The sequence below is a fragment of the Nyctereutes procyonoides genome, unplaced genomic scaffold (assembly GCF_905146905.1).
Source record: "Nyctereutes procyonoides isolate TBG_1078 unplaced genomic scaffold, NYPRO_anot_genome, whole genome shotgun sequence".
In the NCBI taxonomy this organism is placed as follows: Eukaryota; Metazoa; Chordata; class Mammalia; order Carnivora; family Canidae; genus Nyctereutes; species Nyctereutes procyonoides.
In genome coordinates this window covers 1813917-1832778 of record NW_026575020.1, presented here as the reverse complement: position 1 = coordinate 1832778, position 18862 = coordinate 1813917, and the positions used below count along the sequence as shown (strand labels likewise).

General features: G+C 40.6%; 2 protein-coding genes across 7 annotated transcripts in view; one reads left to right on the top strand and one right to left on the bottom strand.

Annotated features, from left to right (window-relative positions):
• Positions 1 to 12372, bottom strand: part of BRCA1 (BRCA1 DNA repair associated) — a 63756-nt gene extending 51384 nt beyond the window's left edge. For 2 of the 3 annotated variants that reach the window (XM_055322905.1, XM_055322920.1), the window contains exons 1-3: positions 12215 to 12372; positions 11134 to 11221; positions 4327 to 4380 (exon numbers count right to left, since the gene is read on the bottom strand). In XM_055322905.1, coding sequence (XP_055178880.1) covers positions 4327 to 4380; positions 11134 to 11213 — 134 coding nt within the window. In that variant the 5' untranslated portion in view covers positions 11214 to 11221; positions 12215 to 12372. Of the gene's footprint in view, positions 1 to 4326; positions 4381 to 11133; positions 11222 to 12156 lie in introns of all 3 variants that reach the window. The other variant, XM_055322915.1, reaches the window with a different exon arrangement.
• Positions 12373 to 12594: 222 nt separating this feature from the next.
• Positions 12595 to 18862, top strand: part of NBR1 (NBR1 autophagy cargo receptor) — a 32268-nt gene continuing 26000 nt past the window's right edge. Inside the window, exons 1-2 of one of the 4 annotated variants that reach the window (XM_055319572.1) lie at positions 12595 to 13051; positions 17355 to 17465. In XM_055319572.1, the coding sequence (XP_055175547.1) occupies positions 17364 to 17465 (102 nt within the window). In that variant the 5' untranslated portion in view covers positions 12595 to 13051; positions 17355 to 17363. Of the gene's footprint in view, positions 13052 to 13310; positions 13407 to 17354; positions 17466 to 18862 lie in introns of those variants that run through there. The other 3 variants (XM_055319550.1, XM_055319566.1, XM_055319557.1) reach the window with 3 other exon arrangements.

Genomic DNA, 18862 nt, shown 5'->3' with positions numbered 1-18862 from the left:
GATTCCAGGCTTAGCATGGAGCTGGTTGTGGGGCTGGATCTCACGACCTAGATGAAACCAAGAGTCTGACCAAGAGTCTGACGCCTGACTGCGCCATCCAGGGGCTCCGCTTTTCAGAGTGGATAGTTTTTGCATTCTTCATTCCCCATCTTTTTACAATCCCCCAAACCCAGTAAAGGGACAGATAGCGTCTAACCATCATCATATAAAGCATTTAACTTAAAAAGATAAAATCTAAAGAATAAGTGGCAATAGGGGTGACTGGGTAGCTCAGTTGGTTAACTGTCTGCCTTCGGCTCAGGTGATCTCAGGGTCCTGGGATTGAGCCCCACATCAGACTCTTTGCTCAACAGGGAGCCTGCTTCTCCCTTTCCCCCTGCTTGTTCTCTCTTGCACTGTCAAATAAAATCTTTTTTTTTTTAAAGATTTTATTTTATATTTTATTTATCCATGAGACACACACAGAGAGGCAGAGACACAGGCAGAGGGAGAAGCAAGCTCCCTGTAGGGAGCCCAATGTGGGGCTCGATCCCGGGTCTCCAAGATCACGCCCCCCGCCCAAGGCAGGCGCTCCACCACTGAGCCACCCGGGCGCCCCAGCACTGTCAAATAAAATCTTAAAAAAAAAAAAAGAATAAATGGCAACAATTCCTTTCCCTCCTGCTCCCACTGCTTTTCAAACTCTCATGTACAGAAGAATTTCTTGTGACTCTTGTTAAAATGCAGATTCTGGGCACTTGGCTGACTCAGTTGGTAGAACTTGCAAATCCTGATCTTGGGGTTATAAATTCGAGCCCCATGTTGGATATAGAGATTACTTGAAAATAAAATCCTTAAAAAATAGCAATAATAAAATAAAATACAGATTCTGATTCAGTAGGTTTGGGGTAGGACTGAGATTCTAGCAAGTTCCTATGAGATGTGGTTGCTACAGGTCCATGAATGCCACTTTGAGTAGTAAATTCTTGGTGCTATATTGTCTAATACAGCAGCCACTAGCTATGTGTGGCTGGGCACTTGAAATATGGCTAGTTAGAACTAAGATGTACCAGAGGCATGGAAAAACATGAGTTTTTGGAAACTTACTGCAAAAAACATCAAATATCTCATTAATAATTATATATTGATGGGGCGCCTGCGTGGCTCAGGGGTTGAGCATCTGCCTTTGGTTTAGGTTGTAATCCTATAGTCCTGGGATCATGTCTTGCTTCAGCTTCAGGCTCCCCAGGGGAAGCATGCTTCTCCCTGCCTATGTCGCTGTCTCTCTCTCTGTGTTTCTCATGAATAAATAAAATCTTAAAAACATATATTGCTTATATTTAGAAATGACAGAATTTGATAATTAAAATATACAAATATGCAATGACAACTGCACTCTCTCTTTTTAATTATGAAACTAGCAGAAAATTTAAGTTACATTTATGGCTATTATATCTCTTTTGGATGATGTGGTTCTAGACCTTCCAAAAAGTATTACACATTTCATTTGTTGTGTAGAAACTACAAGATAACACGTGGGATGGCCTAAGTAATTTTTTCATAGATTGGTACTCTTATCTTTTTTGTGTGTCTCAGGAAAGATTTCAGAACTAGAAGCTCCCCCTAGTTAATAAAGCGGCTTTATCATTAGCAATTAGAATTCATCCCGAGGAAATACGATGAATACAATTAATGCTGAGTCTTTCCCCCAGCTTTGCCATCATAGAGATCAAGGTGTTACTCAGATTACAGAGGTATTACAGAGGAGATAGCATGAAAAAGTCAATCGAACATATAGGCATTATGCTAAACCTTTGATTTTAATATACCATTTAAAATACTGCTGGTTCTTCTGCTGATCATACTCTCCATATCGGGAGACGCAAGCCTTTCTCAGTCTCCCACAGTTACCAACCTTAACCCTCTTGGTCTCAATAGCTGTCTCCCACCTCCAACTTCATCGAGCTCAAACTCTCTCAACAACCTCCCTACCCTACCTCAAAATCTTGCAGAATTTCGTCCAGACTCACTGTCCTCTTCCTTCATTACTGTTCATAAAGAAGAACTCTTTCTTGCATCTATTTGCTATTTCCAATCCCTTCTTCCCGTCTCCTCCTGGACTTTCTTTCACTTGCAAAATGTCATCTCCCCCCTGAGGGCTCCTTCCTCTTCCAACACAACTCCATTATGTGTATGCAAAGTTAGTTTCTCCCCTCCCCCATGACAGTCTACTTTCTTTTCTTCATAGCTTTGCTCATATTTACTCTGCCTGTAATTTCCTTCTTCCACAAACTCTAAAGTAATGAATGTTCACAATATAATCTCTTTTTTTACTCACTTTAACATTATGTATTCATTACTCAAGGCTACAGGAAAGCATACAGTAGATTTCAGAAAGATTCTCATAAAGAAACAGTGAAAGTCCCAGCATTTAAAAAGTTAATTTTCATCTATCTAGAACTTTATAAATCCTGGGACTTAATTAATTTATTTTTTAAAGATTTTATTTGACAGAGAGAAACAAAGAGCTCAAGTGGTAGGAGGGGCAGAGGGAGAGGAAGAACCAGGCTCCCTGCTGAGCAGGACTTAATCCCAGGACTCCAGGATCACGACCTGAGACAAAAGCAGCTGCTTAACCAAGTGAACCACCCAGGCACTCCAATTCTGAGACTTAATTTTTTTTTTTTTTTACAAAAGTATCAATCTTAAGCCAGTTCTATACCACAACAGTTTGAGAAGCTTCCCTCCAGGGGCCACAAAACTAAAAATTCTTTTTTTTTTTTAAACTAAAACAAAAGCAGAGTGATAATGCTGTGCTACCTTGGTACCCAGTGGGGAGAAGGGCCTCAGGAATCAGAAAGAAAATCATGGGAGCAGACCTAGGACAGTGGAGTGGCATGGGAAAGGGGTGAGAGACAGTGGGAATGGGCTCCATCACTTGTTGGGACAGATGAATAGGAAGAATAAGGTATAATTCAGAGGAAGGAAGGGGCCAGCTAGCTGGTAGACTTGTGTTCAGATATCCCTCCAGAGGGAACAGGTGTCCTTCAGTTTCAGCCAGTTCTCAGTATCCTTATTACAGAAGCTCTTCATGTTTTTTATGTGATGGAAACATTCTAAGAATCTGATGAAACTTATGGGCTGTCTTTCCCAGAAAACTGCACATGCCTATAGCTTTTAATACAATTAAATTTAAAACTGAATATAGGGCAGCCCGGGTGGCTCAGCGGTTTAGCGCCAGTCTTCAGCCTGGGGCATGATCCTGGAGTCCCAGGATCGAGTCCCAGGATCTTCCTGCATGGAGCCTGCTTCTCCCTTTGCCTATGTCTCTGCCTCTCTCTCTGTGTCTCTCATGAATAAATAAAATCTTTAAAAAATAAAACTGAATATAATTCTTGGACGGTCATGAAAATCATTAACAAACCCCAAGTTAAAAACTCCTGAATTTAAAAAATTCCTTAAAAATAAATAAATAAATAAATAAATAAATAAATAAATAAATAAATAAAAATTCCTGAGGGCTCAGTCAGCAGAGCATGCAACTCTTGATCACCAGGTTGGACGTTTGAGCTCCATGTTGTGTGTGGAGATGGAAGGAAGGGAGAAGCAGTGGTCTTGGGATAGGAGGGAAACAGGCTCTGCATCATATAACCTTTTGTGCTAGTAAACTCATTACCATGGACATGGGCTTGCTTTTCCAATTAAAAAAAAGGAAAAATACCTAAAAACCAATTAGTTGGCATTCAGAGCAAGTCTCAATCACAGCCTAACAACAGAGAGAGGATAGAACCTCCCCCTTGTCCTAATCATTTGGTAGGTGTTCTCAAATCACCCAAATTCTTTCATCAAGAAACATTTTCAAAAGGCAAGATCCCTAAAAATGTAAATATAACTTGAATCGTTGGTATGAATGAATTTCAGCCTAACTATAAACTGCTATCAGATCCTCGCCTTGCTTCACAGGGGATTACGAAGCAGGCAAACATTGAACCTTACAAGGGAGAAAGCAGAGGAACAGACAGAAAAAACAGAAAGGGGAAACCAGGAAGGCTGAAGCACAATTTACTTATTGCACAATAGCTTGCAATCTGCTTTCACCCATGGACACAAAACAAACAACTGTGCAAAATGATTTCATAGCCCACCAGTTAAATATGCCAATATTTTCCCAGGAACTATGGTTACAACTGACTTCCAATGGCTTGCTAAGTACTCTGAGGCAGAATTACACAGTTAGATTTTTCTTATTCACTTAACCTTCGTAGCTAAAGCTTCTCTAAAATTAGATATTTCCTGTGTTGTGGCACAAAAGCTAATAATGGAGCCACAAGAAACATTCAAACTTACTTGCAAAATATGTGATCACACTTTGTAGAAACAGGCTCTTTGATCAACTCCAGACTAGAAGGATGGGGGGGAAAAAAGAAAGAAGCCTCAGTAATTCATTTCAAATAAATACATTCTTGGTAAACAAGCACAACTTTAAGCTGCGACAACTGAGTCAAAGTACGGCTTTAAGTTCATATAATAAATATTTATTAAACATTCGCTGCACTTAGGAGCCAAAAATAGAGCAGAGAATATGATCCTTATTTTCCTGAGCTTTCAGCTATCAAAACAGAATTTATAACTCTTTTCATTACTCTCTATTATCTTTAGCATTTAAAAGGTTAGCCAACATTAACTACTTTTCATTGATACAATTTTTTTTAGCTATCTTTGGGGAGGGACATCCTATATTTTAACTAAACTTTACGCTCCATGAAGACAACAAACTTCTTTTATTTCTTTTGAATTCCCTCACAGAACTTTTTTTTTTGCGTGTGACTGTCTTTTTATTTATTTTTTAAGAGTAATCCCTACACCCAATGTGGGGCTCAAACTCATAATGAAGAGCTGCATGTGCTCTACGGATTGAGCCGGCCAGGCACCCCTTAAGTTTCTTAATACAGAAAACTTCAAGCATTCACACAAGTAAAATAGTAAAATGAACTCCATGTACCATCACTCAGTTACAATGATTATTGACTCAAAGCCAGTCTTATTAAATCCATATGAACACCTGGCTAAACTCCAGATTATTTTAAAATAAATCCCAAGGAGCAGCCCGAGTGGCTTAGCGGTTTAGCGCCAGCTTCAGCCCAGGGCCTGATCCTGGATAACCGGGATCGGGTCCTGCATCAGGCTCCCTGCGAGGCGCTAGCTTCTCTCTCTGCCTGTGTCCCTGCCTCTCTCTGTGTGTCTGTCATGAATAAATAAATAAAATATTAAAAAAAAACAAGAGTCATTCATTTTATCTATATTTTCAGAACATATTAAAGAAAACAAAGATAGGGACGCCTGGATGGCTCAGTAGTTGGGCGTCTGCCTTGGGCTCAGGGCAGACGCCCTGAGGCATGAACCTAGAGTCCCAGGATCAGGGAGCCTGCTTCTCCCTCTGTCTATGTCTCTGCCTCTCTCTCTGTGTCTCTCGTGAATAAATAAATAAAAATCATAAATAAATAAACAAACAAACAAACCAAGATATTTTTAAGATGACCATGAAACCATTATTACTCTCAAAAAATAATTTCCTTTAGGGGTGCCTGGATGGCACAGTCAGTTAAGTGTCCAATTCTTGGTTTCAGCTTAGGCTCTGGTCTCAGGGTCATGAGATTGAGCCCCACGTCAGGCTCTGTACTCAGCATGGAGTCTGCTTAAAACTCTCACCCCTTCTGTGCCTCCCTGCCACATTCTCTCTCAAATAAATAAACTTTTTAAAAATTATTATTTCCAGGCAGCCCGGGTGGCTCAGCGGTTTAGCGCTGCCTTTGGCCTAGGATGTGATCCTGAAGACCAGGGATCAAGTCCCATGTCGGGCTCCCTGCATGGAGCCTGCTTCTCTCTCTGCCTGTGTCTGTGCCTCTCTCTCTCTCTCTCTCTCTGTGTCTCTCATGAATAAATGGATAAAATCTTTAAAAATAAATAAGTAAATAAATAAAAATAATTATTTCCCTTAATGTCATCTGATATTACAACATTCCATTTTCCCTCACTGTCTCTTAAAATTTAATAATTACATTTAGAACAGGATTCAAACAAGATCCATGTCATTGCATTTGGTTGATATGTCTCAAGTGTCTCTTAATCTATATATTTCACCTCCTTTTTCCACCTTGTCATTTATCTTAAAAAGTAGGTCATTTAATCTGTACCATTTTCCACATTCTGGATTTTACTAATTGTAACCCTATGATGTGGTTTAACATATTCTTTAGCCTCTATTTCCTACAAACCAGACCTACAGGCTCAATCAAATTCAGGTTCAATTTTTTGGCATGAACACTTTATAGGTGGTACTATGTGCTAGGACTTTTATTATGTTACTTCAGGAGGTACATGATTCTTGGCTTTTGATTACTGTAAAAAAACAATGTAATAAATACCGAAAAAACTTTAGAGAATAAAAAAATTTAGAAAACTATTAAAATTTGGGAAAAGAAAATTTGTCACCCAAATTCCTATCCTTACTGGTCTATTCACAAAAATCTTAGTGCCTTCCTGAGATTATTTCATTTGCTAATAGAACAAGGGTTTATTGGCCAGTTACAATATGCAAGTACTGTTCCTGGAGATGTAGGTACAACAAAACAAAGCCTGTCCTCATAGATCTTCCATTCTAGTTGCAGTAAGACAGTTAACTGAGAATTAAATAAGAACATATGGGAATAAGAGCTAAGGATAAAAATAAAGCCCAGTAACAGGGATGGGAACTGCTGTGTGTATGTGGAGGGGGGTTGTATACAGATTAGCCAGAAAAGGCCTCACTAAGAAGGTGACATTGGCAGACAGTTGCATGTGAGGAAACACACTGCGCAACAATTGGGGAGAAGAACATTCCAGCAGAGGGAGCAGAGAGGGCAGACTCTGAGTAGGACCCTGTCTGGTGTTTCTGAAGGTCAGTGAACAGGCTGTGGGTTAAGCACTAGTGGAAGAGGTCAGACAGGCAGGTAGGAACCTATAGTTGATCTTAAGTCTTCATCTTTTATTCTGAATAAGAGCTTCAGCAATAGCTTTTTGGTACAGTCCTGCCAGGATATCAAAGAACAAGCAACCTGTGTGTGGCAGGAATGTGGGTCTTTTCATTATGTGTTTCACTTTTTAGAAAAGGAGTACAAGAAAAGATGGGGGACAATAGCCTTGTTGTGAAAGGTTTGGTAACACAACTCTTGTGATCCCAGGGCTTCTGACGCAGCACAGGTAACCAAGACGAAAATACCACATTAAGTCAGAAGGCTAGGTTTCTACTACCAGTTCTCTTTTTTTAACTGAATGATCTCAGGCCAAGCCCTCAACCTGAACCTAGGGTTCCTTCTCTGTCACCCACTCTACCAGTCTCTTCGGGTTATTGTCAGAATAAAAGTAAATGCTACTTGGGAAAATGTTCACAATCTGAGATGCTTTGTACCAATGTGAGAATTATTAATCCAGACCTAATGTGATTTTAAAAAGAAAAACCACCGACAAAGAGAACTCTGATTTGCTACTAAATCACTATTCCTCAGATAAGCTACATATCAAACAAATTCTCAGTAAAGGCGAAATTGGATTCAGCTACGATACCAGATGGCTTTCATTCTCACCACTGACTCAACTCTGAAATAATTATGTTTCAGTATGGTAATTATAAGCCAAGCTATACAAACATTCTGTAAACATAAATTTTAAGAAGATGAAAACTTCAATATGTAAAAAGGTAAGGACTGTTGAAAAAAAACTTGAGGCAATGAGAATGAAAAGAAAAAGGTCCTCTTCTAGATCCTGATAAAAGTAAATGTTTACTATGAAAGTCATTCAAATATTTTAAATATTTTTAAATTTTTCACGTCAGGCAATATTTTAGACTTACTGCGTATTTGCATTTTGGGTTTCCAACATGGGTGACTGGAAAGAGATCCCCTGCCTGGGTGGTTTAGCAGTTAAGTGCCTCCCTTTGGCCCAGGGTATGATCTGGAGTCTCAGGATTGAGTCCCACAATGGGCTCCCTGCAAGGAGCCTGCTTCTCCCTCTGCCTATGTCTCTGCCTCTCTCTCTATCTCTAATGAATAAACAAAATCTTTAAAAAAAAAATTTTTTTTAAAGAAAAGTTTTAGTTTAAAAGTCTAAGTCTTTGTTGACATAAAATAGATTTTTAAAAATGAGCTGGAAAACACAATAGCTAACTGAAAATGAAAATTTAGCATTAACTTTCATTCTTGCATCTGTACTTTCCATGTATCTGGGTTTTTTTTTTTTTAAATTTTGTTTTAAATTTATTTATTTATGATAGTCACACACACAGAGAGAGAGAGAGAGAGAGAGAGAGAGAGAGAGGCAGAGACACAGGCAGAGGGAGAAGCAGGCTCCATGCACTGGGAGCCCGATGTGGGACTCGATCCCGGGTCTCCAGGATCGCGCCCTGGGCCAAACCGCTGCGCCACCCAGGGATCCCGTATCTGGGTTTTTTAACTGATGGTTTAATTTGCCAGAATGAGAAAGAACATTATGCTTTTATGACTGAGTCTCATGGAAACATAAAATAAATGGACCCCAATGCCACACTATTGAGGACTTTTTGATCACTCTTTGTAATCATCATGAGTAAGTTTTATGCTTTTTCTAAAGCAATTTTTTTCCAGTTGTCATTTCCTGCTTCTCTGGCTCTGATGATTCATAAAGTAGGCTATAAATCCCCTTTAGCTCTTGTTTTTATTTAGCTGAAAAGTTGAGGGATAAGGGAGAGGAGGATTATTTATAAATCATGTATCTCTCTGGAAACACAACTTGTATTTTCTTTAATCTTATTTACTTGACTCCAAATATGACAACTTTGAAGTACAAAGAGAAATATACTTGAAGTTACTCTCCTTTATTGAATGTAAGGGGCAATAGGTGCAGCTTTCCAATTTATTTTTTGAATATCACCCACCACCAACCATCACCATACTAAAAAACATTAAACTATCAAAGAACCAATTTAGCTTATTATTTTATACCTTTGACAAACGTTTAGTGAGTGGCTACTATGCCCCGGGTGCCCTATTCTAACTAAGGAGACAGAAGTAAACAAAACAAACCCCTGCCTTCATGGAATTTAAGTCCTATAAGGGTAAAAAGAAGAAATTTTACAGAATGTTAGATAAAAGCTATGCGGGGGTGCAGGAGAGGGGACAGGAAGGGGAAATAAAGAGTGTGCTGGGTGTAATGGTGTTGCCATTGTCATTTTAAATAGGGCTGTCTGGAAATGCCTCTTTTAAAAGGTGGTATTTTAATTAAGATCTGTAAGCCAAGCAATTATCAGGGGTAGAACTTTCCAGGCAGAGGGAACAAGCATAAAAGCTCAGGCAGGAGAGTATGTTTTATGTTGAAGAAGAGGCCAGAATGACCATGAGTGCCTGAGTGGCTCAATCAGTTAAGTATCCAACTCTTGATCTCTGCTCAGGTCTTGATCTTAGGGTTGTGAATTCAAGCCCCACATTGGGCTGGGTGTGGAGCCTACTTAAAAAACAAAAACCAAAAAAAAACCCAAGAGGCCAGACTGACCAGAGTAAAAGGATTAAGATAGAAAAGCGTAGACAACAATTTTTCTAAGGTTCCTTTAGGGCTTTTCACCAAGACACTCTGAGGTATAATTATTTTGTAGATTTAGCAAATGCCATAGATATCATCTCCTGACTGCTTGGAGTTCATAACCTTTGTTGAGCCATAGACTCCCTTTGGCAGCTGATGAAGCCCATGAATATCCTTCTCAGAGTAATGCTTTTAAATGAGTAAAATAAAAAATATAAAATTATACAAGAAACTAATTATAATGAAATAAAGTTCTAGCCATAGGCCTCCAAGGGTCGCGGAGGGTCAGCAATTAAAAGCTCCTGAATACACACAAGAGAACTTCCTGGAGTGATAGAAATATTCTATATCTTGACTGTGTTACCCAGATATATATACACTTTGTCAAAACTCATTGACTTGCACGCTCAAGATCTCTGCATTTCACTGTATGTAAATTATGCCTCAACTCAAAAAGAAGCCTTTGATGTATTCTGTTTTTTGTTTTTTTTTTTTAAGATTTTATTTTTAGGGGCTAGTTCAATCAAAGACCCACCCACTCACAAGCACAAATCATTTGTGATTTTACTTTGCTACTATTAACTATGTCCATTCTAAGTGATTGAGTTGTTTTTAGAGGCTGGATGAAAAGGTCAAGTGCGGGACTCCTGGGTGGCTCAGTGGTTGAGGTCTGCTTTGGATTAGGGCAAGATAATGGGGTCCTGGGATTGAGTCCTGCATCAGGCTCCCCATAGGGAGCCTGCTTCTTCTCCCTCTGCCTATGTCTCTCATGAACAAATAAAAATTTAAAAAAAAAAATTTTTTTTTAAAGATTTTATTTATTTATTCCTGAGAGAGAGAGAGAGATAGGCAGAGGGAGAAGCAGGCTCCATGCAGTGAGCCCGATGTGGGACTTGATCCTGGGTCCCCAGGATCACGCCCTGGACTGAAGGTGGCACTAAACCGCTGAGTCACCCGGGCTGCCCAAAATTTTAAAAAGGGGAGGGGAGGGGAGGGAAGGAAAAAGGGAAGGGAAGGGAAGGGAAGGGAAGGGAAGGGAAGGGAAGGGAAGGGAAGGGAAGGGAAGGGAAGGGAAGGGAAGGGAAGGGAAGGGAAGGGAAGGGAAGGGAAGGGAAGGGAAAGGAAGGAAGAAGGGAAGGAAGAAGGGAAGGAAAAAGGAAAGGAAAGGAAAAAAGAAAGAAAGAAAGAAAGAAAGAAAGAAAGAAAGAAAGAAAGAAAGAAAGAAAGAAAGAAAGAAAGGGCCAAGTGCCACTTACTCCAAACCAGATCTCTGCCCCAAAGTAGAATCAATCAAGACAATCTGTAAGCAAGGAAAGATAGGAAAGGAAAGATGGGGGGCTGAATTAAGTTAAGGGAGTAAAAAGGGAAGAGGCAGAGTGGAGAAAAAGTAATATCCTGTATTTCCAAAGCTCCTGAATTAAGAAAAGCAACAACTTTAATAGTCTAATCTTCATAGATATTACAATTTTTTCTCCTTAATATATGCAAGGTCAATTCTACTTATTTGCATAGGATATAATCAAGTAGGGAAGGATCTTAAAGTAATAAACTCTTCTGTCTACTTACCATATTGGACACTCTAAGATTTTCTGCATAGCATTAAGAACATTTTGTACTTCTTCAACACGATCCGCAGATAAATCCATTTTTTTTCCTGTTCCAATGAATTTTAAAGCATAAGCTTAAATATCTATGTGTATATTTGCATGCCTACACACACATCACTTTAAAAGGTTTATAAGAACAGCCTAGTTTCATTAGATGTCATTTTTAAATAAGAAATGTAAGATTGGAGTACTTTAAAATTATACCAACCACAGAATTAATGACAAAATTTCATTTCTTTTACTTTGAAATGTAATTTTTTTTGTAATTAAGACCATTTAAATTCCCTCCCTCGCCCCCACCCCCCACATAAAGCCTGCAAACCACTTCCTTTTGGTCTTTTCCTCTCTCCAAGAAAAAGAAAGGGTGACTAGGTAATGGTAGTCTCATCTTTCTCCAGTCATCCTGGCTTTTTTCTTTTTCTTGCTGAAAACCAAACTCAACAAAAACAAAACCAACTCCAACCAACGCTCCCCACCTCTGCCCTTCCCCAGTGTTTCCCACTGGTCTGCATTCATCTCAGGATCCTCTTTCGGCACGTCCACGCCAGTAGCATCTGTGACTACCGACACCCCTCTTTCTTCTTGTCCCTTCTCAGAAGCGCGTATGAACCCAGTTCTTTCTTAAGGACTCTCCCTCCAAAAAAAAAAAAGGACTCTCCCTCCAACAAAATCCAGCCTACTCTTATTCTCAGACACATCCCTGCCCTTTCCTTCCTCAAGATCTCCATCTCACATATACCAGCCTGTCATTTTATACTATGATGTTACCCTCAGGATACATCCCCCAGTTCTTGCTATTAGGATTCCCCCTCGGACACACCCTGCCCCCCTTGCCTTATCCTCAGTGCCTCCCCTGCTCTGGGACCCACAAAGTGCCCCCGTCCCCGCGATTTCCCCAGACTCAACGTCTTGGGCTTCTCAGGCTCCACCCTCTGCCTGTCCTTGCCAGGTAATACCCATCTTGTTCTCCCACACTCCACACCTGTTTCCTGCCCTCGGAGCACCCCGTGGGTCCTCTCCCTTCCTGTAGAGTCTCTCACCTTCACCCAGAGCGAAGCGTCCGGGTTTCCCAGGCCCAGAGGCCCAGTTATATGAGAAACCCCCGGACTGCCCTCACTCAAGAAAGCCTTAGCGAGCTCGCGCCGCGCAGTCGCACTTTCAATTTGCCTGTAATTCCCGCGCTTTCCTGTTGCCACGGAAACTGGCCGCAGCCACTCAGCAAGAACCTCTCAGAATCAGAGATCGAAACACGTTGCGGAAGGGCGGAGCAGAAAGAGCCGAGAGTCTCTCCGCGCTCTCGATTGGTCACCAACTCTTTCCCTGAGTAACGTAATTAAAAAGAGACGGAAGAGAAAGAATTTTTCCCAAGTTTTCTATTAGGCCCCTGCCCCCTCACCTTGGGTTTCCACTCGGGGCTTATCACGTCACAGAGATTTCTGGACTAGGGCTGGAATCAGTACCTGAGGCCCGGATATGAGCGCAAGATAGTGCCTGAGACAGTCGCAAAAAGGGGCCCTGTTCCCTCACCATTTCCGCCGCAATGGAAGGCTCTAGTTTAGGTAAATAAAAGAATTGTGTGGGAAAAACTACGATTTCCAGCATGCATTGCGGATCGAAAGGCCTTCGCCACGGTGTTCCTCGGAAACTGTAGTCTTTTGGAGAGGCGCTTCTGACAGCAGAAGCGGGCGCGATTCTCACGGCAAGCCAGTGGGTAGCTTGAAGAGCTTCGTGCGCTTACGCACGTCAACAGATATGGATTGGAGTGTTATTAGGTTTTCGTATCTTGAGAGCAGCGAATAGGCTAAAGAACTTACGAGTCCCAGAAGGACTACAATTCCCATATAGCCACTCGAGTCTCGGGCACGGAGTCCACTAAGGTCAGTGACCTGAGGGAATGCGGTGGGCGCCGATTTTACCTGGGAAGGGGAAATGGGCTCTGGCCCACGACTGCGCACTCGTAGATCCGCCCCTCTGCCTCAATGTTTGTTGTTGTTGTGCTGTTCTGGCAGCTCTTGCCCCACCCCTGCCACGCAGGCTCGACCAATCAGTGGGACAGTAGTTTTGAGGGACAATTGGTAAGAGCCAATCACCTTGTCGGAAACTCAGAAACTGGGGGCTAGGCCCTATTTCTGTCCGCCATGTTAGATTCGCCCCGCAGGGATAGCAGCAGAGCTGGCAGCGAACGGTTCTTGCACTGGCCTCCGGCAGGCGCCCCCCGGGGGCGGGGAGCTGGTAAGGAAGCAGCTGCGGTTACGGAGGGGTGGGAACACATTCCCATTGAGACGGTTGGGGAAGCTTAAAGAAGGAATCCTGCAAAAAAGGGACTTTTTCCGTGTCTGGGGGCAGCCAGTCTTGTCAGTGACCAGATGAGAGAGCCGTTCCGGCCGAGTGGCCGAGGGGGCGGACACTGCCAGAAGGATGAGGGTCCGTGGCTCAGAACGCTCAACATCGGCTGATGGAAGACCGAGACTCCCTAGCAAAAAGGGGGCCCAGGAAAAAAAATGAGAGAGTCCTCAGAGGGTGGTGACACTGTTTTGGGGACGAGGAGTGTTTGGAAACAATAACTGGAAGACTAGGATAAAATCTGCAAGAAAAAAAAATGACATTGTCATACAGCCTCCCAATCCCATCCCCCTCTGCTTGTTGAGAATCTCATAAAAAAAAAAAAAAAGTCTCCTTAGGGATCTCTGGTATTGGAAAGACACCGTTTTTGTTTTTTGTCCAACACCCGGCTATTAGTCACATATTTTAACCCCCAGATAGCTTGTCAGGCCTTCGGCAGAGAGAGTAACCAAAGCTCGGGTTCCCAGATCTGCTTCATTAACGGGATTTCTGGTATCCTGAAAAACCGATGTAGAGGAAAAACTGACATGTGCCAAGTAAAGGTGAGCCAGTGGCGTGAACTTACAATAATGGCAGTTTTGAAAGCCGAAGGCCTCGGTCCCAGCCTCCTGACTTTACTGGCTTCAAACCTACAAGTACAGATGGTGCTAACCGTAGCTTTGGTATTTCTACCAGTTCAAGATTAATGCTCTTGCTGAAAGAATTTTCACATAAAAGCCAAAAAGAAATAGGCAATTCTTTATGAAGACCTGGATGTGATCCAGCTTAGCTAGAGTCCCCCACTTCCTGTTTTCTCTCATTAGCTTACCAGCTGGATGAGCTCCAAGGCATCTAAACTAATTTTAATTGTGTAATTTGAGAAAAGGGGAGTTAGATTAGTTTCCTTCCTTCTGGACTCTCAAAAGTGTGGAAGTGTTTCTCAGAAGTTGAAAAGTGAGAATGTGTTTCAGAATACCCACTTTTTGGCTGACTGAATCAGTTACTTCATTTCCCTAATATTTTTTGCCCAAGAATCTGGGTAGTTGACAAAATCTGTCCAAATTTTAAGAACCGGAAGAATTGCATTCTATTTGAATGAATACTAGATGACGGCAGATTAGTGCTAGAAACTGGTAATTCTTTTGGTAGTGAACTTGGCTCTAGGTTTTAAAAGACAAAGAATGAAAAAAACTGGAGGGTAATTGTTTGGAATTTAAAAAAATCCCAGATACTCAGAGTTCAATGTCCTTTTTTTTTTTTTTCCTTTTTTTTTTCAGTGTCCTTTTTTTTAAAAAAATCTTTTTTATTTTTATTTTATTTATTTATTTATGATAGTCACAGAGAGAGGCAGAGAGAGAAGCAGGCTCCATGCACTGGGAGCCCAACGTGGGATTCGATCCCGGGTCTCCAGGATCGCGCCCTGGGCCAAAGGCAGGCGCCAAACCGCTGCGCCACCCAGGCATCCCCTTCAATGTCCTTTTTAAGGACAATCTCAATTTTATTGTTCCACACAGGCCAGTGCATATGGCTTCTAAAGACTGATTTATTGTAATAATTTTTATATTTGAGTAACATTTTCAAAGAACTAGGTTTTAAAAGACAAAGAATGGAAAAATTTGAAGGGTAATTGTTTTGGGATTTAAAAAATCCCTGATCCGGAATCCCTGAGTGGCTCAGAGGTTTAGCGCCTGCCTTCAGCCCAGGGCGTGATCCTGGAGATCCAGGATCAAGTCCCACATTAGGCTTCCTGCATGGAGCCTGCTTCTCCCTCTGCCTGTGTCTCTGCCTCTCTCTGTGTGTCTCTCATGAATAAATAAATAAAATCTTAAAAAAAAAAAAATCCCTGATCTTCAGAGAGTTCAATGTCCTTTTTAAGTGCATTTGGCTTCTAAAGACTGGTTTATTGTAATGATTTTTATATTTGAGTAATATTTTCAGAGAACTTGGGCACATGTTTTTATTTGACTCATTTTACAAGTTGAGCTAAAAGTTCAGGTGTTAAATGATTTGCTCACTGTTACAGCTCTGACACATAGTACTAGCCATGTGTCTAGAGCCCAGCTTTTCTCAACCCTTTTGCTCCCTCCCCCATTAGGCTGCAAACTCCTGAGACTTAGTCTTGTTCATCTCCTACCCCCTGTGCCTAGAGCAGAATTTGGTTATTTGAAGAGGTTTTTTTAAAGATTTGCTGATGAATGTTTAAAAGATGACCTTTTTCATTACAGCTTGGGTTTAGATTTTAACAAATGATTTTTTCATAAAGTCATAAGAACAAACCAATCTAACGACTCATCAGTAAGTAAAATTTTTAATTAAAAACAATGACAAAAAAATTTAAAAAAAAAAACAAAACAATGACAGGCGTCTGGCCGGCTAGCCAGTAGAGTATGCACCTCTTGATCTGGGGGTCGTAGGTTCAAGCCCCATGTTGGGTGCAGGGACTGCTTAGAAATAAAACCTTTAAAGAAAAAAAAAAAAAACTGACCAGAGTAGACATTCAGTTACAGAATTCCTAACTTCTTAGGCATGATGATGGGATTGTAGTTTTCAAAAAGTCTTGGTTTTTTTAAAGATGTAATATGCTCAATTTTAAGGATGAAGTAATAGCTGTCTGTCAAAATAATCCAATAGCAAACGGGTATAGCTATAATAAGATTAGTCCTTTGTTGATGATAATTATGGAAGATAGTTGGATCCTTAGGAGTTCATTGTATATTATTCATTCTTCTGTATATGTTTAAATTTTCCCGTAATAATTTTTTAATTAGATTACTACAGTTTGGTTAAAAAGATAACTGGGATGCCTGGGTGGCTCAGTGGTTAAGTATCTGCCTTGGCTTAGGGTGTGGTCCCTGGTCCGGATATTGAGTCCTGTCTTGGGCTCCCCACAGGAAGCCTGCTTCTCCCTCTATGTTTCCGCCTCTCTCTGTGTGTCTCTCATGAATAAATAAATAAAATCTTTAGAGAAAAAAAAAAAAAAAAAAAAACTACTACTGTCAGTCTATATTGGGGAAATTAGGTAGAGGCAATACAGATGTATAGATGAAATGAGGGTAGCCTTGAATTATTGATTGTAGTCATATGTCCATCACTCTCCGCTTTTATGTATGAAATTCTCCATAAAAGAAAAGAAAGTAAAACTATTAAAAAAAATGAACTTGGATGAAAGGTGTAGTTTCTTGACTAGTGTTTTAGCCTCTAAATTGTTCAAACTGATCTAATAGGGAACCTGGGTTGCTCAGTTTAGGAAAAGGCTGCTTTCCCAAGAAAAAAAATGTAGAATGTCATTTTCAAGGTATGAGATTGTAAATTCCCTGAGGGCAGAGATCAATGGGTCTTATTCTTTGTATCCTGCTACTAGCAGATATTCAGTAATATGTATTGAATTAACTAATAATAAGTTCCATAAAATCCTAGAGGATTTTACAAATGTTAAATGATTTCTGTATGACCAAAATTTACAATGTCTCAGCAAAATTTACTAGTGAGATTTGGGGGTGCTTGGGTGGGTGTCCATCTCTTGATTTCAGCTCAGGTCTTGGTCTCTAGGTCGTGGGATTGGTGGGACTCCCTGCTCAGCGGGGAGTCTGCTTCTCTCCCTCTGTCCTCCCCCACCACGTTCATACTCTCTCTCTAAAATAAATAAATCTTTGAAAAAAAAACACAATAAAAACAGATTTTGGTGGTAGCCACCGAACAGATTATAAATAGCAGAAGAGCAGAGGCACTTATTCACTGCAGTGTCTTCCTAGCCTAGGCTGTATAGGTCTTCACAAGCATTTGTTGAATGGCTGTTTATGCAGTTTATAGAACTGTCTCTAATATGTGTTCTGTCTTTCCTCCATCTCTTAATTCTAGCCCGACAGCATGGAACCACAGGTTACTCTGAATGTGACTTTTAAAAATGAAACTCAAAGCTTTCTGGTTTCGGATCCAGAAAATACAACATGGGCTGATGTTGAAGCTATGGTAAGTGTTACTTTGTTTCTCCATCCTTTAAGCCTACGTTTCCCAAAAGATAGCTGTCTTTGCCTGTGTTGTTTGATAGCTCTTATATTTACCTTTTCTAGGCCTTTTGGAAAATTACTTTTGATACGGTTTCAGTATTCATATAGGAGATATGCACCACCACTATCACCTCCCTCCAGGGCACAAATTCCTTAATTTGCAGCTGGGACTTAGGAAAGCTGTTAATTTTAGAAACTGTGAGAAATGAATTGGTGTGGGCCCCACCCTAATCAGCCCCAGAGAAATGTTCACCTGCCTGAGAGCAGTTGTGTTTCTGTGGTTTGTGAATCACCCAGGGTATGATTTATGTTTTGCAAACTGATCATTTTTTATTGCTAGGTCAGAGGTCAAGTACCTGAATGTTTTGCAGTGGGGTGCCTGGGTGGTTCAATTGGTTAAGCATCTTAGCTTAGGTCTTGTGATGTCACACTGGACTTGGATCCTACTTAAAACAACAACAACAAAAACAAACAAAAAAAAACCTTGCAGAAAAAGAACTACAGGTGCTTAGCAGCTCATCTGTTTTGTGTTGTTGTCAATGCCTTTCCTCCTCTTGGTTTGCCCTTTGTACTCTTCTATTTTTGTTTGGTTTGTAGTAGAGTGAATGTTTTACTTCCTGTGTAACTGTGTTTATCCATAAAACCCTTTGGTAAAAGCCTGCTTTTATTTGGTTATGTGGAATGATAACTAAAAAGGAAAAAAAATGATGAGGAAACTTCACAAGATGATCTGATCTAGTTGTCTTCCAGCAAATATTTCTTTATATTGTTGTAAATAGGTGATTATCCAGAAAGTTTGGTCTATTTGTCAAATGACCTGAAAATCAAACACAGTTCTTTTTCTAGTAGTTAGATGAACTGATAGTTTGCCTTCTTTATTGTAAATTTTAAATTATGAAGGGGTAATACATGCCCATTATAAGAAGTAAGACAATCCAAACATATATAAAGAAAAAGTTACTATTCCTCTATTCCTTCCTCCTTTTCATCCACTGTTCCCACATCTTTGGGGTAACCTGTGCTAACAGCCCTGTGTGATACGTAGGCATACAGATTTCGTCCTAGGATCATACTATAAACATAATTATGTACCTTATTTTTCCCCTAACAGTATATTATATATAGTTTTCAATCAATAGATAAGGATCTGAGCTCATCTTTTTTTTCTTTTTTTAAGATTTAATTATAGGACAGGAAGAAGAGCACACAGATGGACAGAGGGAGAGGGAGAAGCTGACTCCCTGCTCAGCAGGGCGGGGCTCAATCCCAGGACCCTGGGACCATGACCTGAGCTGAAGGCAGACACCAACTGAGTCACCCAGGCATGCCCCCCCACACACACACACACTCCAGCTCATC